At 46.7% G+C, this 23653-nt stretch overlaps 1 protein-coding gene across 1 annotated transcript in view; it reads right to left on the bottom strand.

The window, feature by feature from the left end:
- Nucleotides 1–2535: 2535 nt before the first annotated feature.
- The window catches only part of LOC101176243, a 31732-nt gene continuing 10614 nt past the window's right edge, over nucleotides 2536–23653 (bottom strand). Inside the window, exon 2 of the mRNA XM_004091875.2 lies at nucleotides 2536–3109. Within this exon, the coding sequence (XP_004091923.1) occupies nucleotides 2849–3109 (261 nt within the window). The 3' untranslated portion in view covers nucleotides 2536–2848. The remainder of the gene's footprint in view (nucleotides 3110–23653) is intronic.

The following is a 23653-nucleotide window of genomic DNA, read 5'->3' as shown; positions in this document are numbered from 1 at the left end:
CTTGTCTCAAGTTCCTGAGCCCAAGTGATCCTCCACCTGCCTCAGTCTCACAAAGTGCTGGGATTACAGGTGTCAGCCATCGTGCCCGGCCCATACAAATTTTAATTTAATTAATTTATTTACGTATTATTATTTTGGAGAAAGGGTCTCACTCTGTCGCCCAGGCTGGAGTGCAGTGGTGTGATCTGGACTAAACTGCAACCTCCGCCTCCTCGGTTCACGCGATTCTCCTGCCTCGGCCTCCCGAGTAGCTGGGATTACAGGTGCCCACTACCACGCCTGGCTAATTTTGGATTTTTATTAGAGACGGTGTTTCTCCATGTTGGTCAGGCTGTTCTCAAACTCCTGACCTCAGGTGATCCGCCTGCCTTGGCCTCCCAAAGTGCTGGGATTACAGGCATGAGCCACTGCGCCTGGCCAAAAACTTTTTTAGAGAGGCAGTCTCGCTCTGTCACCCAGTGGGCTGGGGTGCAGTAGTACGATTGTAGCTCACTGTAACCTTGAACTCCTGGGCTCAAGCAATCCTCCCACCTCAATCTCCCAAATAGCTAGGACTATATGCACGCGCTACCATGGCCAGCTTCTAAAGTATTTACTTAAAAGGGAAGTCCAAGAACATAAACTTCCCCAAATGAATGTATAATAGTAGAATTTCAGAGGTCATAGTGTGGGATGACGGTTCTTTCCTAAAAACAAAACAAAACAAAACAAAACACAATCTTGTCTCATTCCATCTAGTTTGTACCTATTTATCTGGTCTCTGGTTCCTGGGGTCAGCCATGCTTCCTTCCTTGAAATTTGTATCATATCTGGTATGTAGTGACCAAAATGACTAACTTTTAACTGTGCATCTTTTGGGGGAAAAATTATTCTGCCCTATTTTCCCTCAAGCAGAAAAAGAACAGATCACCTGCTGCCTCAACAGGACAGGATTTCTGCCAATCCCACCTGTGAGCGGGATTCATGGCTTCCAGGCAAAGTGGGGGCCCGGGGCCTGAAGAACAGTCAGCCACATCCACCAGCCTGTCTCTCCTCTGGACCTCTTGGCACAAGCTTTTACTCTCCAGACTGTGTGTGTTTGGTTGAATTGAAATAAACACAGTAGGATTTTGTTTTAGCTTGTTGTTTGTTTTGCAGAACGAGGTCTTAGAGGAAGGACGACCCAGCCAAACTTGACCCCACACAGGCCAGAGAGAAGTGGTAGGGAGGGCGGCGAAAAGGAACTATGAAGTAAAATGGGGACTGGTGTGGGGACTGTCTTCCTCCCCAAAAAGCCTGGAACATTCTTCTCAAAGCCCCATGCCACCAAACTTCCCAGCCATTCCCTTGAACTGTTCTCCACAGAGCAGGGCTCCACATGGCCTGCATGTACACCCATGCGTGTGTGTACCACACACACACACACAGTTCTGTCTGGTAACAGATTGGGTCTGAAAAATCTGGCAGTCTGCGTGGCCGATGGCAGAGTGTCGAGCCTGTTCTCACTGTCTCCCTGGAGTCCCTGTGCAGACGCAGGTGCACGTCAGCGCCTGCTCTAATTTTATCCCTGGTTGATGGAGGAGACTAACTGAGCAGCAGGGAGGCTGCTATTTTGGGTCTCTCCGTGGCTCTGGGTTATATAAAGCCTATTGCTGTGACCTGCATTGCTTTGAGGCTGTGCCTCACTGTCTTGCGTCCTCTGTCACAATATGTCATCAGTTCAGACATTCACACACACACACACCCCCGGGTCTCTGGAGAATGAGAAAGGAGGTGTGTGCAGGAGGAGTGTGTGTGTGTGTGTGTGTGTGTGTGTGTTCCTGTCAGCTCCCTGAGGAATGAGGCCTACATATGCTACAGGGAGGGATATTGTACGTGAAGGAGGTTTGTTCTTGAAGGAAATGGAAAGATCTTTCTGATGGAGGCACGTGAGGGTTTGTGCTTTGGGCTTTAGCACAGAATGTGTTTGTAAGCTGCGGTTGTGGGTCTGCTGTTGGCATGGCAATAAGAATAACTTCTATTTCAGTAACTCTTCATTTTGATGGAACCCAGGGGTTGCATAAATTACAAACAGCTCTGCCTTTGAACGACAGGAAAATTTTTCATCTGGAATTAGGAGTAGCAGCTACATGAACAAATGGGAGAGTGAGAATTTAGAGATAGGCTGATGGCAGAAAATGGCATTTCTTACATCACTGGGGAAAATTTTCACCTGGAAATGTTGCCTTTCTGATTAAAAAAACAAAACAAAACTTATGTTTCCTGCTATTGTGATTATTGTGTATTGTGTTAAGATATGTGTTTTCTGACCAGGCATGGTGACCCACCCCTGTAATCCCAGCATGTTGGGAACCTGAGGTAGGAGAATTGCGTGAGCCGAGGAGTTTGACACCAGCCTGGGCAACAACATAGTGAGACCCCTGTCTCTTAAAAAAAAAAAAAAGATATGTGTTTTCTATAGTTAATCATATATGATATCTAAATTATCTTTGCATCTCCCCATATTGAATGTGAATATTTTAGGTATAAATTTTGATAGGTGAACATAAAACAGAATCCTAACATAACACAGCTCATTATTGTATGAATTTGAAAGTACTAGGCTTCTCAAAATATAAATTATTCACAGGGAACAAGCCTAACAGATCTCAGTGAGCTTATCACACAGATATTCATCCTGTCCCCCCAATACCAGCAGGGAAAACATGTTCCGTACTTGTTGAGCTACGTGTCTCCCAGATATAATCTCCCAGGGTATATTCTGGCTAACATGATGGAGCCCATAAGGCATCACCAGGGGAATGAGGACTTGGCGTGGACACCTCTTGGCTCGTGGAGCCTGCCAGAATGTGAGGCCTGCGGCTGGGGTTCATCTTGCTGATTTGGACTTCCCGTCACTGGCAGCCCCCACAGCAGGTGGCGTTCCCATAACTAGCAACTTCACTGAGCCACTATTTCTTAGCTGCTCTTTGAAAGGCGTTGAAGACCCCTCTCTTCCACCGGCCAAAGCACTTCTAAGGGATTTTGGAGAGAAAAACTTGGGAGCTTTCCATGAAGAAAACAGAAGAATCTGGCAGCCATTTCCCTCGGCCTGAACAGGCGCCTTAGAGAATTCCAGTGAAGAGGGCAGCTAAGGGAACAAGGAAACAGAAACGGACTAGAATCAAAGTCAGGGCTCCTAGGGGCTGGATGGGGAAATGAAGCTAAGAATGGGGAAGGTATAAATGAATCACTGCGTTGCTTATTAATAATTGATTTAGGCAGAATCTTGCTACTCATGTCCTCCCCCCACCATGGCTGGGGGCAGGAGCTCACCGTTCTGGCTCTTTAGTGGTCTGCTTGTTGCCTTCCAATGCCCCTCCACCATGCTGCCTATGTCCTTTCTAAAACACAAATCCTGTGATCCCACTGGGTAAGCCTGTTCCGTGGCCCTTCATTTCTCTCTCTGGAGAAAACCTAAATGTTTTGGCAGGTAGACAAGGCCCTCTGCAACCTGGGACCTGCTTATTTCTCTGGCTCAGCTCAAACTGCAATCCTCTCAACCCTTCACACCAGCCCTCTCCTCCTTCCACTCCTTGGCACATTTTTTTTTTTTTGATACAGTGTCTCACTCTGTCACCCAGGCTGGGATGCAGTGCGTGATCTCAACTCACTGCAGCCTCGACTTCCGGGGTTCAAGGGATCTTCCCATCCTCCCACTTCAGCTTCCCCAGTAGCTGGGACCACAGGCGTGTGCCACCACACCCAGCTAATTTCTCTACTTTTTTTTTTGTAGAGATGGGGTTTTGCCATATTGCCCAGGCAGGTCTTTAACTCCTGGGCTCAAGTGATCCATGCGTCTCACCCTCCCAAATTGCTGGGATTATGGGCATGAGCGACGGTACCCTGCCCTTGGCACCTTAAAGCTAAATGTGCTGAACTCTCCCAAACTGTGTGTGTTAGCATGCACCATTCCATCTGCCTGGAATGCCCTTCCCGTCACTTTTTTTCCCCTGAAAAATTCCAAAGCTTCTTTCAGGCCTCAACTGAAGCAGGATGTGTTAACCCCTCCACACCTGAATCAGGTCCCTTTCTACTCCATCTTTGCACACCCTTGCTGCAGTGCTTGAATGCTCTGCAATCTTTCCTGGGGTTCTACAAGACAAGACTGCAATTCATTTTTTTTTTTTTTTTTGCATTTTTAGTAGAGATGGGGTTTTGTCATGTTGGCCAGGCTGGTCTCAAACTCCTGAACTCTAGTGATCCCTTGCCTCAGCCTTCCAAAGTGCTGGGATTACGGCATGAGCCACCGCGCCCAGCCAAGACTGCATTTCCTTACTGGGCCTACTGCTCAGCCCACCCAATAAGTGTTTGCTGAATGAATGAATTGGGGAAGAAGCCACATTTTTGAACTAAAGCTTTCTCAAATGTTGTGAGGGATAGGGTTTGTGGGAAATGACAGTGACATTGAAGAAGAAAGGCCAGGTCCTGGGAAGTCTGACTATGAGTAAAACCAATGGGCCTGCAATTGTCTGTCTCCAAAGCCTCAAACAGAGGGGCAGAGAATAGACCTGGCCTGTCCTGCCCACAGTTGTATCATGCAGGTAGCACTGTTGAGTAGGATGGAACCATTAGTATGGCACCCATCCCACCATGGTGATCAGCCACCATGGATCAGCATCTTTCCAGCGTTTTTCCCACCATCTATGGCAGGGCCTGCCTTTTCTGCACTCCCACGCCACCACGCATCTGTGGGGTAAGAGTAGAGAATTTTTATATGGACCTCCGTGTCCTTCCTGGAGGACCACATGCCTCCATCTATGTCTCCCCCTTGGTCCCGCCAAGAAACTGCCAAGCCAGCTGTGATTCTACGATGACCATCAGAACCTTGCAGCTCCATCCCACAGGTGGGTTGCCCTCTCTGCCCAGGCCACACCCTGGTGAGGCTGGCCTTAGGGATCTGGGCACAGGAGAGGATTCAACAGGCTGAATGCCTAATACTTGACTGAATTAAACTGAGCCACCTTGGGTCAGGGAATTCAGCTCAGCAATTCTGGTGGTAGCTGACATCAGTATTTTTGAGGAAATGGAGATAGGATTAAAAGAGACCTCATGCTATAAATCAGGTTCAAATGCACGGAGAGAGACTAATTAAATCCCTGATACTGCCTATATATACAAAGCAATTTTTTACAAGACAGTTAATCACCACTTAATTCATCTGTTTTAATATTTACATTTTCATTTATTAGGCTTTATTAAAGTAGGACCTAGCTTTCCTTTTTTTTTTTTTTTTTTTTGAGACGGAGTCTCGCTCTGTGGCCCAGGCTGGAGTGCAGTGGCACGATCGGCTCACTGCAAGTTCCACCTCCCAGGTTCATGCCTTTCTCCTGCCTCAGCCTCCCGGGTAGCTGGGACTACAGGCGCCCGCCACCACACCCAGCTAATTTTTTTGTATTTTTAGTTGAGACGGGGTTTCACCGTGTTAGCCAGGATGGTCTCAATCTCCTGACCTCGTGATCCGCCCGCCTTGGCCTCCCAAAGTGCTGGGATTACAGGTGTGAGCCGCCGCACCAGACCGGACCTAGCTTTTCTGTACTCTGAAGGCATCACTGCCCAAAATATTTTCATTTAATACTGTGTCAAAAACTGCCTACTTATCTTCCAAAGACAGATCTGTGTCTGTGTGTGTGTGTGTCTGTGTGTGTGTGTGTGTGTGTGTACATGGACTGTTGTCCTAAGTCCTTTGTTTCCTCTTCTCAGAGTCTGCCCCATGATAACAGAATAATAATGATGTTATTCCAGAATAAACTTGCAATGTGGGAGCTCGCAGTGGTGGCTCATATCTGTAATCCCAGCACTTTGGGAGGCCAAAGTGGGTGGATCACTTGAGGCTGGTAGTTCCAGACCAGCCTGGCAAACATGGTGAAACCCTGTCTCTACTAATGGTACAAAAACAAAAATTAGCCAGGCATTGTGGTGCATGCTTCTAATCCCAGCTACTTAGGAGGCTGAGGCATGGGAATTGCTTGAATCTGGGAGGCAGAGGTTGCAGTGAGCTGAGATCGAGCCACTGCACTCTAACCTGGGTGGCAGAGCAAGACTCTATCTCAATCAATCAATCAATAAACAAACTTGCAGTGGGAAAGGTGGGTACATAACTGGCATTTTTAGAGAAACTTTCAGAATTTTATTTTATTTATTTTATCATTTTTTTTTTTTTGAGTCTCGCTCTATTGCCCAGGCTGGAGTGCAGTGGTGCAATCTTGGCACACTGCAACCTCTGCCTCCTGGCTTCAAGCCATTCTCCTGCCTCAGCCTCTCGAGTAGCTGGGACTACAGGCGCCTGCCACCGTGCTTGGCTAACTTTTGTATTTTTAGTAGAGACGGGGTTTCACCATGTTGGCCAGGCTGGTCTCAAACTCCTGGCCTCAAATGATCCACCCACCTCGGCGTCCCAAAGTGCTGGGATTACAGGCCTGAGCCACTGTGCCTGGCCAGCTTTCAGAATTTTAGACGGTGCCTTCTTAGGCTCATGAATCCTGACAGATAGCCTGCTGTGACAGAGAGGGAGAAGGAGAGAGCCTGCGTGAACAGGAGCCTGCGGAACTAGAGAGGAAAGGAAGATGGCTGTTGGCACACTTGCAATTTTAGAACAGCTGCAGTGGTTAGAGTAGCTCCCCCTGAATGTGATGACGCTGGGCCACTTAGGGGAAAGTGAGAGAAGATTCTGCAGCCAATGACAAGGAGGAGGGAGGACTCACTATACTCAGTGGGTGGGTATTAAAGGGATTATATGTATTAGGCAGTATTACCAGAAAGGCATGTGCTTTAACTGCCAAGAAACTAATAATGAATTGGAACGCCTTCCAGGGATGAGAACAAGTTAAAACAATATATTCTGTGCTCAACATGTACAATATTTCAAAATCAGTAGCACATTTGGCTTCATGGGACATGATGAGGGAGAAATTACAGAAGTTCTCATATCATTTAATTTGGTCTCTTTTTAAAAGTCACATAACAGGGCTCTCCATAGTAAAGGTACCAGCTAATATTTATTGAATGTTGACTGCATGATTATTGTTCATTTAAAGGTTCTATATCCAGGCTGGGTGTGGTGGCTCATGCCTGTAATCCCAGCACTTTGGGAAGCTGAGACGGGTGGATCACTTCAGGTCAGGAGTTCGAGACCAACCTGGCTAATACGGTGAAACTCCGTCTCTACTTAAAATACAAAAAGTAGCCAGGCATGGTGGCATGTGCCTGTAGTCCCAGCTATTTGGGAGGCTGAGGCATGAAAATCACTTGAACCCAGGAGGCAGAGTTCGCAGTAGGCTGAGATCCCATCACTGCACTCCAGCCTGGGCAACAGGGTGAGATTCGGTCTCAAAAAAAAAAAAAAAAAAAAGTTCTATATCCATCAACTCGGATAACCCCCACAACTTTATGAGGTAGGTACTTTTACTATCCCCATTTCACAGATTGGAAAATAAAGCCACAGAGAGATTAAGTAACATGCCAAGACCATACAGCTAGTACATGTTACAGCTAGGATGATTTGAACCTAGGCTGGCTGACTCTAGATCCCAAAATTATTATTTATTTATTTATTTATTTTTTGAGACAGAGTTTCACTCTTGTTGCCCAAGCTGGAGTACAATGGTGCGATCTCAGCTCACCGCAACATCCGCCTCCCGGGTTCAAGCGATTCTCCTGCCCCAGTCTCCTGAGTAGCTGGGATTACAGGTGCCCGCCACCACGCCCAGCTAATTTTTGTATTTTTAGTAGAGATGGGGTTTCATCATCTTGGCCAGGCTGGTCTTGAACTCCTGACCTCGTGATCCACCCACCTTGGCCTCCCAAAGTGCTGGGATTACCTAGATCCCAAACTTATAACCACCATTCTATACCACCTTTATGGTGGACCAGATGCCTTTTTTTTTTTTTTTTTAAGACAGAGTCTTGCTCTGTTGCCCAGGCTGGAGTGCAGTGGCATGATCTCTGCTCACTGCAACCTCGGCCTCGTGAGTTCAAGTAATTCTCCCTCCTCAGCCTCCCGAGTAGCTGGGACCACAGGCGCGTGCCACCATGCCTGGCTAATTTTTGTATTTTTAGTAGAGATGGGGTTTCACCATGTTGGCCAGGCTGGTCTCAAACACCTGGCCTCAAGCAATCCACACGCCTCGGCCTCCCAAAGTGCGAGGATTATAAGCGTGAGCCACTGTGCTTGGCCCAGATGCCCTTTTAAAACTGTCTATTGATGGTATGCAAGGTATTTGTTTCACTTCAATGCGTAAGAATGAGAAACTGTGGAAATCCTGTTTGAATATCAGCATGACATCATTAATAATAAATGCTTATGAATCCAGGTCAGTTGTGTTCACCTTTAGGGCTTAGGAGCCTCTCCACAGAGGACTCAGCATGAGTCTCATTTCCTGATGCCCTGCACCGAAGTGATTTTCAACAAGTAGTCTCTTTATCCATTCACTCAATAAATGTTCTTTTTTTTTTTTTTTTGAGACAGAGTTTCGCTCTTGTTGCCCAGGCTGGAGGGAAATGGCTTGATCTCGGCTCACCACAACCTTCGCCTCCCAGGTTCAAGCAATTCTCCTGCCTCAGCCTCCCGAGTAGCTGAGATTACAGGCATGCAGCATTACGCCCGGCTAATTTTGTGTTTTTAGTAGAGACGGGGTTTCCCGATGTTGAGGCTGGTCTCGAACTCCTGATCTCAGGTGATCTGCCCGCCTCAGCCTCCCAAAGTGCTGGGATTACAGGCGTGAGCCACCGCACCCGGCCCTAATAAATGTTTCTTAAGCACTCACTCTGTGCCAGCCATGCCAAGCACACCGTACTAGGCTCTGGAAATACACTTGGGTCTAAGGCATAGTCTCTGCCCTCAAAAGGCATGTAACACATGGACATCTCTCAACCAATGACCAATAGGTTAAAAGCTCAATATCCTAAGGCTGATGCCCACCTGTTTTCCATTTGTCACCTGCTTCAGACATGAGGGTTATTACTAGTTGCTGGAGGCCTTAGGGGACTCTCAACTCTGAAATGAATGGGCTGCCATCCTGAAAGTCATCTGTATCCACGAAAGTTTTCCTAGCCAAGAGCTCGATGTTCTTAACGGGAAAGTGACATTGAGTGGTGTCAAAGATGATAGTCAGTTAAAACAGATGATTGTGAACAGAATGTGCAACATGAACTCATTGTGGTTTAAATATGTATATGTGTATATTTATGACTAAACATCTAATTGTAGGCAGTGTAGCGTTTCTAGAGTCAGATTATTTGGATTTTATTAGCTTTGCAACTTTAACATTTCTATGCACACATTCAGTGTGAAAACACATGTAAAGTACTTACAGTGATGCCTGGAACACAGTAAGCCCTTTATAAACATTAGTGATTATTCTCATCAATATTATTACTCCCCAAAGCTACCTCTAAAAAGTGGCTCCAGGGATGAAGGCGGAGAAGACTTTACCTTTTTATTAGTGTTACTTACTTCTTGATTATTGGAATTTTAAAAACATGTATTCCTTCTATGATTAAAAAACAACAAACCTTGAGTAGGAGTGCAGAAAAATAAAAACAAACTAAACTGGCCGGGCGTGGTAGCTCGAGTTTGTAATCCCAGCTACTCGGGAGGCTGAGGCAGAAGAATCACTTGAACCTGGGAGGCAGGGCTTGCAGTGAGCCAAGATCGTGCCATTGCACTCCAGCCTGGGCAACAAGAGCGAAACTCCGTCTCAAGAAAACAAAAACACAAAAACAAAAACTAAACTAACCCTTTATTTTGGCTATCTGGAGGCTCCTATTGAAACATAATGAATCACCTGAAAGGTACATAAAAAGAGTATCCCTCGGCCAGATGCAGTGGCTCACACCTGTAATCCCAGCAGTTTGGGAGGCCGAGGCAGGCGGATCACTTGAATTCAGGAGTTCGAGACCAGCCTGGCCAAGATGGTGAAACCCCATCTTTACTAAAAAAATACAAAAAATTAGCTGGGCATGATGGCAGGCACCTGTAATCCCAGCTACTCAGGAGGCTGAGGCAGGAGAATTGTTTGAACTCAGGAGGTGGAGGTTGCAGTGAGCCGAGATTGCACCACTGCACTCCAGCCTGGGCGACATAGCAAGACTCCATCTCAAAAAAAAAAAAAAGTTCATAAGCCAAGTAATACCTGGAGACAGCAGCAGCTGGAAGAGGAAAGCAAGGATTCTCCCTTGGAGCCTTCAGAGGGAGGTGTGGCCCAGCTGACACCTTGCTCTCAGATTTCTGGCCTCCAGAACTGTGAACAGAAATATTTCTGTTGTTTTAAGCCACTAAGTTTGTCGTAATTTGTTACAGCAGCTCTCAGAATCAAATACATTCCCACACCCCTTTAAAAAAAAAAAAAGTATACCCCTTTTCACCCTCTCCCACCTGGTGCCTGTTTTTTAGGGAAAATTGACTTCAGGTAGGAAACCTAAAAACATTCTCGTCTAGTTTCTCTAGGGAGCAGCTTGTAGAATTAAAAAGTACAAGGTAGGCTGCATCGGGCAAGGCTTCATCTAGGGCTTCAGGACCCCATCTCTGTTTATCTTTAAGTAGGGCTCTCCTTCATTGCCGGTGCAATTCTCAGGCTCTTCATGCAAGGTGGCTGACAGAAACTCTAGGTTTGTATGTGCTCAGGTTCAAGTCTAGTGGAAAACAGCACATGCTTCTCTCTGGGCAATCCCGGCAAAGGTCTTATTGTGTTTCACTGGGGTAATGTGCCCACCTCTGAACTAATCACTACAGCAGAGGAATTGAGCAGTGCTCTGATTGGCCAGGCCATCTATGGAGGCAGAAGTAGAGTCAACTGCGCTTAATGCACAGAGATTAAGAGATTAGGATTGGGGAAGGGTAATTTCCTAGAGGAAAATGGGAATCCAGTTGCCAGAAGAAGCCTGAATGAGTGTTGGGTGGCAAAGCAAGAGTTCCAACACATCAGCGAAGGAAAATGTGCAGTTTTGGGGGTGACCTGATGGTGTTATTATCTCCTCAATTGATTTGCTTTTCCAAAGCTTCCTTGTAGATACCTCTGACATACAGACCTACCCTGGGGTGGAGCAAAGAAATGGCAAACTTTCTTTATGCCTAGGCTAGGCATCTGTCCATCTCTGTGGTTGTCAGGACTAGTGACTTGGAATCAGGAGACTCAGGCAGGGAAGAGAAGGTGAAAGCAAAAGATTGAATATACAGAAGGCCAGGCTTGAGGTGTCAGGAAACTATACCTGTCTCCTGGGAGTGGCAGATTTGTGAATGCCTCTCAGATACACAAGACTTAAGCCTGGAATCTCTTTTTTTTTTTTTTTTTTGAGACGGAGTCTCGCTCTGTCGCCCAGGCTGGAGTGCAGTGGCACGATCTTGGCTCACTGCAAGCTCTGCCTCCCGGGTTCATGCCATTCTCCTGCCTCAGCCTCCTGAGTGACTGGGACTACAGGCGCCTGCCACCATGCCCAGCTAAATTTTTGTATTTTTAGTAGAGACGGGGTTTCACCGTGTTAGCCAGTATGGTCTCGATCTCCCGACCTCGTGAGCTGCCCACCTCAGCCTCCCAAAGTGCTGGGATTACAGGCATGAGCCACCATGCCCACAAGCCTGGAATCTCAATGCCCTGGGGCAGGCAGGTGAAGCAAATGAGTGCAGCGGGCTGCTGCACCAAACCCAAGACACGTGCCCACCTACAAGTGGCACCTGTAACCCACTATCACTATTTTTCCCCAGGAGAGGCTGTAAATCCAGAATGGATGTATGTGCATGTGCACATGTGTGCAATCTCCCTGTTTTTATTCTTATTTTATTTTGGGGGGACAGGGTCTTGCTCTGTTGCCCAGGCTGGAGTGCAACAGTGCAATCACAGCTCACTGCAGCCTCGACCCCCTGGGCTCAAGCAAGCCTCCCACTTCAGCCTCTCAAGCAGCTGGGACCACAGGCGTGTGCCACCACATCTGGCTAACTTTTTTAATTTTTATTTTTGTAGAGATGGCGGGGGTCTCCCTATGTTGCCCAGGCTGGTCTCGAACTCCCGGGCTGGTCTTGATTATCCTGCCTCAGCCTCCCAAAGTGTTGACATTATCGGTGTGACTTAACATGCCTGGCTTCTCTGTTTTTAAATGTTGACAACTGAAGCAAATGTTAAAATACACTATGTGGTCAGGCTCGGTGGCTCGTGCCTGTAGTCCCAGCAACTCAGGAGGCTGAGGTGAGAGGATCACTTGAGTCTGGGAGCTCGAGGCTGCAGTGAGCTATGGTCCCATCACTGCACGGACCTTTGCAACCCCCAAGTTTGTGACATCTGATAGAGCCATATAGCCACAGAGCAAATGGAAGACCCTTCTCGATTAGTACAATATTAAATCTGTGTGCTAATCTATGCCCAAATCAACAATTGCCCAATGACAGCCCACTGCCCAAAGTTCAGCCCTTTCATCTACGCTATCTAACTAAAATCTGAAAAATACCATGTGAGCCATGAAAGGTGAGGGAACATCACTATGAGAACTGTACTTTCATTTCCTGGCGGGGGTGTGGTTAAATTCACAACTTTGGTGTGATACTAACCGTCAGAGGGTTTTACATTCGATTTCCTGTTTCCTTTTCTTAATAAAGAAAGGAAAAGTGGGCCCCCGCAGCAACGGTAAGCTGAGTTCCATAGGAAGACACCACGGGGGTTCCAACTTGGCCACAAGCAAAAACAAAACGTAACCCCGAAACCTGGTAAATAGCAATATGCAGAAAACTGTGGGCCATGTGGTTGCTTAGGGGTGTTTTGATCATCTTATGCAGCAATTTTCCACCTTAAAGTCATCAGACTAGTGGCTATGTCCTTTATTTTCGAGTTGCTGGAACCATTTCCCATGAAAGATTTAGAATATAATAACAGTGATGATAACTATGGTAGCTCTCATGCGCCAGGGACAGTAAGAGGTGCCTCACATGTCTCTAATTCTGGGGTAAACGCTCCAAGAATGATTCCCATTTTACAGACGAGGAAACTGAGGTTTGGAGGAGTTAAGATAATTTGTCCAAATTACTTTAACTGACGGAGATGGGGTTTCATTCTTTCTTTCATTCATTAAATATTTATAGGTCGCTTATTTATTAGGCTAGACACTACAGAAAGATTGAGGGTTGAAGGCAGCTGAGCTCAGAATGAATTCCACTTGCTGAAAATAACCTCTGTGGAGAAGCCACATTTGGAATATTGATTTTGAGTTTTCTTCCTTTCTTTTAGAGACAGGGTCTTGCTCTGTTGCATAGCAGTGATAAAATCATAGCTCACTGCAGCCTCAAACTCCTGGGCTCAAGTGATCCTCCTGCCTCCGCCTCCACCTCCTGAAGTGCTGGGATTACAGGCATGAACCACGGCATTCGGTTTTCTTTTATTTCTTCAGACTTTAACATTTTTATTGCATTTTATCTTTTCCCCTGGTGCTCCTCAGCAGGATCTAGACTCTTATTGAGCACAGTTCTATGCTGAGTGCTGGAAGGAATACAAAGCTGTACGAAGGCTGGGCATGGTGGCTCACACTTGTAATCCAGCCCTTTGGGAGGCTGAGGCAGGCAGATCACCTGAGGTCAGGAGTTCGAGACCAGCCTGGCCAACGTGGTGAAACCCTGTCTCTACTAAAAATACAAACAAAACAAACAAAAATTAGCCAGACGTGGCGGTGGGTGCCTGTAATCCCAGCTACTTGGGAGGTTGAGGCAGGAGAATCGATTGAACCCGGGATGTGGAGGTTGCAGTAAGCTGAGATTGTGCCACTCACTCCAGCCTGGGTGACAAGATTGAGACTCTGTCTCAAAAAAAAAAAAAAAAAAAAAGCCGCATGAAAAGCTGATCCTGACTTCTGGGAGCTTGTAATTTAGTTTGGGAGACAGAGCCTATGCAATAAAACATTTAAATAATAACACAAAATAATGCATAATTAAGTGCCAAAGTAAATGGTCCAGATGAAAAAGTTCAGAGGGATGAGAGGCTACTTAGGCTGACACGGGTGGGACACTGGAACAGAGGAGGCAGGTCTTCAAGGGACAGGCAGAGTAAAGAAGACATGCTCAGCTGGTATGCAGGAGAAAAGGGACAAAGCGCAGCATAAACGAAAGTGTAGAAAGAGGAGGAATATGCTGATGCAGTATGATCTGGTGCATAAACTCTCAGTTTCAGCAGTTACATGGTCCTGGGTGTGAATCCAGCCTCAGCACCTTTCTACCTGAGTGGCCCTACATCAATTATTTTACTTGTATTAAGCCTCAGCTTCCTGATCTGTAAAGTGGGCATAATGAATGAAACCATGCAAACAAAGCAGCATCTGGCACAGGGCCAGGCCTCAGTGGCAGCTACTGCTATTATTATGATCTCTTTGCAGGGGGAACCCTTGCAGCTGTTCCACCTGAATAGTGGAGAGAGGTGTGTGGCCACGCTGAAACCTGAAACCATAACGTAAGAGCCCAAGGGAGACTGGAAACTCTACAGCCATGAACTAAAAGCAGCGTGTGTCAGCCGCAGAATCGGATAACACAACCAAACCACAAATGTGCCTGCTGCTCAGGCTTTAAAGTTCTACAGCAGAGCAGGACCCACTGTGACTTACTTTGTGTGATGGAGTCAAACCACATTTTTTTTTCTTCTTTTTCTCATCAGACTTCACAGGAAATATACGTCTTTGTTCAGATTTGAGATAAGGTACCCCTTCACCTTGACTCTCCTTTGTGGCATGAACTCACCCATTAAGTTGCTCACTTTCTATCCTAGGCCCATATCATCAGCCACTTATATTTAGTAGGCGTGTGGGTTTGTATTGTTCTTATGTTAGAGGTGGAACCAAAGCTTTGTCTATTAAGACATGGTTTGTAGTCAGACTGAGATGACAATCTAAAAAATGGAGGTGAGAGTCTCCCGGAGGATACAACCAAGTGGGGTGGATTCTGTCGAAGGTTGTTTATTTTGCCATCAGTAATCCCCTACAATGCTGTTGCTCAATAATTATTTCAGGTCTCATGACTTTCAACCTAACCTCTGTGCCCACAGAGAGAATCTATACTGAGGTGTTGACATGATTTCTTTGCAGCTGTTACAAATTAATAGCCTTGGCTCCCTTCCCATGTTGAATCATTAAAATTGTGAAGACAATTGGCATTAAGGAATTTCCCAAAGACCCCTCACCCAGTCTAATGGGACCTCTGTCCCGTTCTAGGAGTGCCTATTCCTAGACTTCTTTTTTATTTATTTTGTTTATTTTTAGGTTTTTCCTTTTAAGCCCAAATCTCACCACGTATGACTAACCTACGGGCTGGCGCGGTGGCTCACACCTGTAATCCCAGTACTTTCGGAGGCCGAGGTGGGCAAATCACCTGAGGCCAGGAGCTCGAGGCCAGCCTGGCCAACATGGCGAAACCCCATCTCTACTAAAAATACAAAAATTAGCCGGGCATGGTGGTGCACACCTGTAATCCCAGCTACTCGGAAGGCTTAGACAGGAGAATAGCTTGAACCCAGGAGGTGGAGGTTGCAGTGAGCCAAGATCACGCCACTGTACTCCAGCCTGGGTGACAGAGCAAGACTCCATCTCAAAAAAAAAAAAAAAAAAGGACTAACCTAAGAATTGATGGTAGGAAGGCATGGAAGGAGGAGTACAAACAATAGCCCAGTAGGTTATAGCTTATAGCCAGTGTTCAATAAACTTATCTCAGTATCCTGAGAAGGAAGGAGGCAAATATATAATAAACCACCACCACATTAATGCCTACTGTTTGTCAAGCATTTGCCATACACACACCTTATCTTGTTGTCCTTCAACAACAATATAAGGAAGGTAGTATTGGTGTGCCCATTTTGCAGAGAAGGAAACTGAGGCATAGAAAGATTAAATAATTCGGAAGATAAATAGTTTGCAATGAGTAGCAGAGCAGGGATTTGAACCCAGGGAGTCGAGCTCCAGGGCTGGTGCTGTCAAATGCTACTAAGATATGTGTATTTTATCAGGAGGAGGCAGAGGGAGAGGAGGTACTGTAAAGAAATAGAAGGGTGTCTTGGGAGCTTCAGCTTTGGCCTATAGCATGATGCTGTCCCAGTCACAAACAGAACCCAAGCCCAGATGGACAAGGCCACATCCTGACAAATATCCAGAAGTAAGACAGTCACAGTTTTGTACCCACTCTCTGTCCCCATCCTTTGCTGTTCTTGTGGGACCAGCCAGGTTCCAGCTGAGTTGTAAACTTGTAGTATGGATCTAGCTAGCCTAAGGAATTAGTGGAGCCATCTCTGGCTCATTGAGCTCCAGAGTGGCCAGTGAGAGCCTGGGAGTTGGATCAGATGACACTTCTGGAGGCATGGGCTATGGTCCCAAGGGTCCCCAGTAACTGGACAAGGGCCTTGGATCCCCAGCCTAATATGGAAGCGTCTCAAGACCCTTCTCTGGTCCTGTGTCTTCACTGACCCTGAGGAAAGGGCCTCCATTTTGCTTTAGAGAGTTGAGCACAGTCTGGGAAGTCAGCCATTTCTGGGTTTGAATCTCATTTATTGCCTGTGCTGAGTTGGCAAAGTTAACTTCTCTATGCCTCTATTGCTTTTTTAAAAAATTAAAAACATAGAAGGCTGGACGCAGTGGCTCACACCTGTAATCCCAGCACTTCGGGAGGCCGAGGCTGGTGGATCACAAGGTCAAGAGATTGAGACCATGCTGGCCAACATGGTGAAACCCTGTCTCTACTAAAAATACAAAAAAATTAGCTGGCTGTGGTGGTGGGTGCCTGTAGTCCCAGCTACTTGGGAGGCTGAGGCAGGAGAATTGCTTGAAGTGGGAGGTGGGGGTTGCAGTGAGCTGAGATTGCACCACTGCACTCCAGCCTGGCAACAGAGCAAGACTCAGTCTCAAAAAAAAAAAAAAAAAAAAAAAAAATAATATATATATATATATATATATATATACACACATATACACATACATACATACTGGGTCTCGCCATGTTGCCCAGGCTGCTCTTGAACTCCTGGCTTTGAGCAATCTCTGTGCTTCCATCTCTTCATCTGTCAAAGCGGATAGTATAAGAACCTACCTCATAGGGTTGTTTTAAGGACAAAGTAAACGAATTCATATCAGTCACATAAAGCACACTTGGCACTCAGTAAACGTGGGTGATGGTAATGAACTACACCTCGCCTCCGTTTAAGAAGTCATTCTTACTGTCTCAAGCCCCACAATGCACATTATCTCATCCGGGTAGGGAGTGGCCCCAGGAACAAAGCCTATGGCTTTGCCAGGCCCTGCAGCCATGTGCTCAGGTCTCTCTTGGAGAGGAAATGGTTTCATTATTCAGCTGTCTAGGTCATGGCCACTTTCTTCAGGGCAGGGCTCTCTGTGGCCTTGCCTGCTCGACATGCTTGGTTATGCCCAGCATGCCAGCCTGGCTCTGCCGGCCCCCAGCGTGTGAAGGAGCACAGAGAGGCATACGCCTGCCTGCCGGGAAGAATGCTCATTCATGACAGGTCCATAGCGTCATAATGCTAGGCCTTGTTCTTGCCCCTGGAGCAGGTGGGGAGCCCATGGAAGCTAGTGTACTTCTGAAGATCCTTTCGTTGATCTGGCTGGATGTCCATGACTGTGACCTTCAGCCAGGAAATCTCTGCATTCAAAGGAAGGCTGCCCCAGGGTCCAGGGCAAGGGCAATGTTTAGGCTAGTAGAAAGGCCCTTTCTAGCTGGGTGCGGTGGCTCACACCTGTAATCCCAACATTTTGGGAGGCTAAGGCGGGCCATCACTTGAGCCCAAGAGTTTGAGACCAGCCTGGGCAATATGGTGAAACGCCATCTCTACAAAAAATACAAAAATTGGCCTCGTGTGGTGGTGGGTGCCTGTAGTCCCAGCTATTCAGGAGGATAGGGAGGGAGGATCACTTGAGCCTGGGAGGTCGAGGCTGCTGTGAGCTAGGATAAAGTCACTGCATTTCAGTGACTGCATTTCAGTGACTTTCAGCCTGGGAAAGACAGTGAGACCCTGTCTCAGAAAAAAGAAAGGCCCTTTCCAAAGTTGACTTGGGAGCCTCAGAAGGGAAGCACAGAGATGACAGGGTGGGTCTGGGGTGCTGTGTCTGTGTCTGCTGTCTAAGGCATCTAGCCACCGGCACAGCAGGGCTCTCCAGGAACATCGCTACCATTCTGGTTCTGAGATGTGTTCTAGAGGTTCTGGTTCCGCTTCCGTATGGGTTCCAGACTTCCTTTCGTCGAATCCTAGCACTGTCATTTATCAGCTGTGTGACCTTTGGCAATCTCCTTAACCTCTCTGCCTCCATTTCTCATCTGTAAGAGGGGATGATAATAATCTACTCACCTACTCACCTCTTTATGTTGTTTTGAGGCTTAAATGAGTTTTTACAAAAATGCTTAGAACAGTGCCTGGCATGTAGTAGCATAAATCTTAGCTTTTATTTTTCACATGCTAGAGATTTTAGTTCTGGATGGAGGCTCATCTAAGTAAGGGGGCAAATCCAGAGTTCTAGACTAAGTCTATTTGACCTTGAAGTCTGTTTTCCTTGAAAGCTACCACCTTGTATAAAAAGAACCCCTAATTTGAATGCTTTAGGAGAGACCATATTTCAATTTTGGGGGCACCAGTCCTCCAAGGTACAGCACAGTTGCCTGACCTCAGAATTTTTTTTTTTTGAGACGGAGTTTCGCTCTTGTTGCCTAGGCTGGAGTGCAATGGCGTGATCTTGGCTTACTGCAACCTTCGACTCCCTGGTTCAAGTGATTCTCCTGCTTCAGCCTCCCAAGTAGCTGGGATTACAGGCATGTGCCACCACACCCAGCTAATTTTGTGTTTTTAGTAGAGATGGGGTTTCTCCACGTTGGTCAGGCTGATCTCAAACTCCTGACCTCTGGTCATCCGCCCACCTCGGCCTCCCAAAGTGCTGAGATTACAGGCATGAGCTACTGCACTTGGCCCAGAATTTTTTTTTTTTTTTTTTTTTTTTTTTTTTTTTTAACAAACAGGGTCTTGCTGTGTCTCCCAGTCTGGAGTGTAGTAGTATGATCATAACTCACTGCAGCCTAGACCTCCTGGGCTCAAGTGGTCCTCCTGCCTCAGCCTCCCGACGTGCTAGAATTACAGGTATGAGCCACCGTGCCTGGACAGATTTTTGTTTTAGAAGCAGGAATTAAGTGCCCATGAGTAGTAGGAACTCAGGATAATCCAGCCCAAATGGACTTGATCAACCATCCGCTGATCCCGGATCTCAGGGTGATGGGAGTCTAGGAAACCTGCACTTTGACCTGAATCTGGATGACGTTAGTAATACAGGAATAGGTGAAATGCCAGCCACACCTGGCTGGCCCATAAAAAGGAAATACTTCCCACGCTTTGCTTTTGCACACCAAGGGCCCCCAGGTAAAGGCATCCAGGGTGCAAGCCGCCTGCTTTAATGCCTGGGTGTGGCTGCAGGAACAACCCAGTGCAAACTGGAGTGAACCTGTTGCCCTCTTCCTTCCCTGCTGCCAAGCCAAACAGAACACAGGGAACACAAATAGAATCATCACAGTAAACCGGTTGTTGGAGCCAGACACTGGGAGAACCCACTCCCTGGCACTGCCACCCCATTCACGGGTCCAGACATGATGAAGTGCTCTGAGGGCTAAGGAAGGTGTGGCCCGTGGGCATTCCTGTCCAGCAAGAACCCCTCTGGCTTGTCTGCATTCATTGACACCCACTTGGACCTCTCTAGGGTTGCTTGCCAAAGCCAGGAGGGAGAAGGGTCTCCCCTTCCTCCAAGCCCAGGATCACCGGGAAATGCCCTTCCCACCCACTGGACTTGACTAATGATGCTTGTCAAGAAGGGAACTCTTCAGACACATAAAAATCCTAAAGGCAGCTGAGGTTTGAAGGAATTCGTGCTGGACGTGCTTCCCTGCAGGGTCAGGCATTGGGGAGGAGGGAGAAGAGGAAGGAGGAGCTGGTTGTAAGTGACAGCTGCAGATAAATCTGTGTGGAGCTCTCCAGGGAGTTGTTGAACTCAGGTAATGCCCTCCCTAGCCTGGGGCAGGTCAGAGTCTCCCCAAGCCGCCCAAACCTTTCTGCTGCGTGTGCTCTGGGGCATGTCTCTCTTTGCCTCCTTGGATCTTGAGCCAATGAGGAAATATAGGCTAGTCCCGGGAGGCAGGGATGAATTTGTGTTCTTTGTGGTGTCAGCACCTTTTCATGAAGCTCTAGCAGATCTCACAATCTTCCCTTCTTTAAAAAAAAAAATAGAAAAAAGTTTGGAAAAGGGGGCTAGAGTCTCCCCATGGAAAAGAAAGCTTGTGGAATGATCCAAGTGGAGGTTTTCCATGCATTCCATGGCATCGTTGGGGATGTCCTGGCTCTGTACTTATTTAACTACTTGAATCTCAGTTTCTTCCGTTGTAAAAGTGGGCACATGAAGACCTAGTTCTCATGGATGTTAACAGGATAAAATGAGATAACATATAGAGTACTCTCAAGTACTCTACATAGTCCTAGCATATCAAAAGTATTAGATAAATATTGCCTTTATTTTCTCCTTCTCATACACTGTGTCAGTGGCTTGCTGAGTCCTTGATTAGCCTGAAGAACTGAAAGAGAGCCCTCGAGAGAGAAGGGCAAAGTATATACGACCATCTTATTCGAACTTAACTCTGAGTTTCAAGTAGGGAGATAAGAAGGACTGCTGTTCCACTTCTTTTCTAGATGACAAGATGGGTTATTTTTATTATTTATTTTTGAGACAGTTTCGCTTTTGTTGCCCAAGCTGGAGTGCAATGGCATGATCTCGGCTCACTACAACCTCTGCCTCCCGGGTTCAAGCGATTCTCCTGCCTCAGCCTCCCGAGTAGCTGGGATTTCAGGCATGCGCCACCATGCTTGGCTAATTTTGTATTTTTAGTAGAGATGGGGTTTCACCATGTTGGTCAGGCTGGTCTCGAACTCCTGACCTAAGGTGATCTGCCTGCCTTGGCCTCCCAAAGTGCTGGGATTACAGGCATGAGCCACCGTGCCAGGCCTAAAATGGGTTATTTCTGTGCCTAGAGGTAAATTGCATGAGTGCTTTCCCATCTGAAACAAAACACAAACCACTTCATTTCCATGTCAAAAACTGATTCAATCTAATCTACCAATAAATCAGGCTTTCTCATTAACCTGAATTTGAAGTTTCTCTCTTTTCCAGCTGCTGTTATGCTCTTGGGAGAGTTTAGAAAAGAGAAGTCTAGCTTAACCATTTGTTGACAGAAAAAAGTAGAAATTGTCATTTCTTCCCTGAAAATATCAGAATTAGCAAATTGCTACCTTGCCCATAATCCTGTAATAAGCAGAATCTGCATTATGGTTGGATGTATAGCATGAATCTCAACTACTATCTGGGTTTTTATTTTTATTTATTTATTTATTTTTGAGACCGAGTCTCACTTTGTTGCCCAGGCTGGAGTACAGTGGCACAATCTCGGCTCACTGCAACCTCGGCCTCCCAGGTTCAAGTGATTCTCCTACCTCAGCCTCTTAAGTAGCTGGGATTACAGGTGTGCGCTACCATGCCTGGCTAAATTTTTTGTATTTTTAGTAGAGACAGGTTTTCACCATGTTGGCCAGGCTGGTCTCGAACTCCTGACCTCAGGTGATCCACCCGCCTCGGCCTCACAAAGTGCTGGGATTACAGGCGTGAGCCACTGGGCCCGGCCAAGATTTTTTTCTTTTTTCTTTTCTTCTTTTTTTTTTTTTTCTTTTTTTGAGTCAGAGTCTGTCGCCCAGCCTGGAGAGCAGTGGTGGGATCTTGGCTCACTGCAATCTCTGCCTTCCAGGCTCAAGCAATTCTCCTGCCTCAGCCTTCTGAGTAGCTGGGACTACAGGCCTGCACTACCACATCTGGCTAACTTTTGTATTTTTAGGAGAGACGGGGTTTCACCATGTTGGCCAGGCTGGTCTCGAACTCCTGGCTTCAAGTGATCCGCCTGCCTCCCAAAGTGATGGAATTACAGGCGCGAGCCACTGTGCCCGGCCAGGGATTTTTTTTTCCTAAAGTGCTGATCATGGCTTTGTTCCACTCACTGTGCCCTTCTTCCTCTGTTTGGAACTGGACAGCAGTTCTAATAAGCTACTGTCTTCTATTAAGTAAGGACCAGACATGAAAAACTTTATGGTGGGGATGAGTGGATGGGGCAAGGGTTTGGGGAGCAATGATCAACTGGGTAAAATCCTGGGGAGTGGCAATTGAGTGGGAAGGGCGTCAAAGAAGAAGTGTTTAGGGAAGGATGTCAGGGAAGTGAGTAATAGGTAGGTCAGAGGATGGAGCAAGGGAATGTTGAAAGGCAACGGATATGCTCTGTGGGCAGGTGGTAAAATATCTGAATGGGGACCCAGGGAGGGCTACCATGGAGTAACAGGGAAGGGACCCTGAGGTGCTGATTTGTCAGAGATAGACAATGGGATTGGATATGTGTTGGTGGAGGAATGGAGAAATCCCAGGCCAACTCTGAATGCCATTCATTTTCATGAAATCCCTCTTTATGCCTCCACCATCTGCAACAGACTATGTGCTCACCCCAAGGGCTTGCTTTTAATTCCAGCAAATAATATCCCCTCTGCTTTCCCCCATACAAAAGACACCATTTAAATTCAGCCAGGATGGAAGATCATGATATTTGGAGAAAATTCAAAGTCTGGGCCGCTCAGCTGTGCCTTATCATTCAAAAGTTACATTTTGTTCAGGTTGGCTGGCTTCACATGGTCATCTCAACTCTTCACTCCTGTTTCTTTCCTTCTTTTTTTTTTTTTTTGAGACACAGTCTCACTCTGTCACCCAGGCTGGAGTGTGCAGTGGCACGATCTTGACTCACTGCAACCTCCACCTCCTGGGTTCAAGCGATCCTCCTGCCTCAGCCTCTCAAGTAGCTGGGATTACAGGAGCCCGCCACCATGCCTGGCTAATTTTTTTTTTTTTTTTTTTTTTAATTAGAGAGGAGGTTTCGCCATGTTGCCCAGGCTGGTCTTGAACTCCTGACTTCAGGTGATCCACCTGCCTCAGCTTCCCAAAGTGCTGGGATTACAGGCCTGAGCCACCCTGCCTGGCCCTCTCCTCTGTTTCTTGACCTGGTTTTGTTTACAATTTGTTGCTGCAATATTCCTATAACTGTTTCCAGAGTTGTGTGACGAAAAAGGAGGCTGGCACGCAGAGATTTCTCACGCTCTGTTGGCTTGTGCAGTCGAGATAAAATTAAGCAATGTAGAAATTTAAGCTTCAGTTTTTAATGACCTAGGTTTTTCCAGGCCTTCTCATTTTTGAGTATCACAGTACTCAGGGATTTCTGAGTTTTCTCTCCCTTCGAGAGGAACTATTCTTGAATGGGATTATTAAGCACCCCTTCCTCAATTCTTCAACAAAGCTCCAAGGAATGAATGTCTCAAGTTCTGCTGCTTTTAACGTATAAAAGATAAATTCAAAGTTCCTTATGCTTCTCCTTTCTGGGAGAATTCTGGGGTTTACTCCAACAGTGGGAAAGTTTTCTAAGCTGGTTTTGCTCCTGTCTCATGGGCAAGGCAGTTTGGTCAGTGGCTGTTCTGTGGGCTGCTGTCTGGAGGAGACGGTCGGTCGGGGAGGTCACCCTGACAATTATGGCCAACTAAGGGTGGAGAGAGTGGTCTCGGCTTGGCCCTTA

This window comes from Nomascus leucogenys, chromosome 22a (genome assembly GCF_006542625.1).
Source record: "Nomascus leucogenys isolate Asia chromosome 22a, Asia_NLE_v1, whole genome shotgun sequence".
NCBI classification, from domain to species: Eukaryota; Metazoa; Chordata; class Mammalia; order Primates; family Hylobatidae; genus Nomascus; species Nomascus leucogenys.
This window is presented reverse-complemented; position numbering and strand designations above follow the sequence as displayed.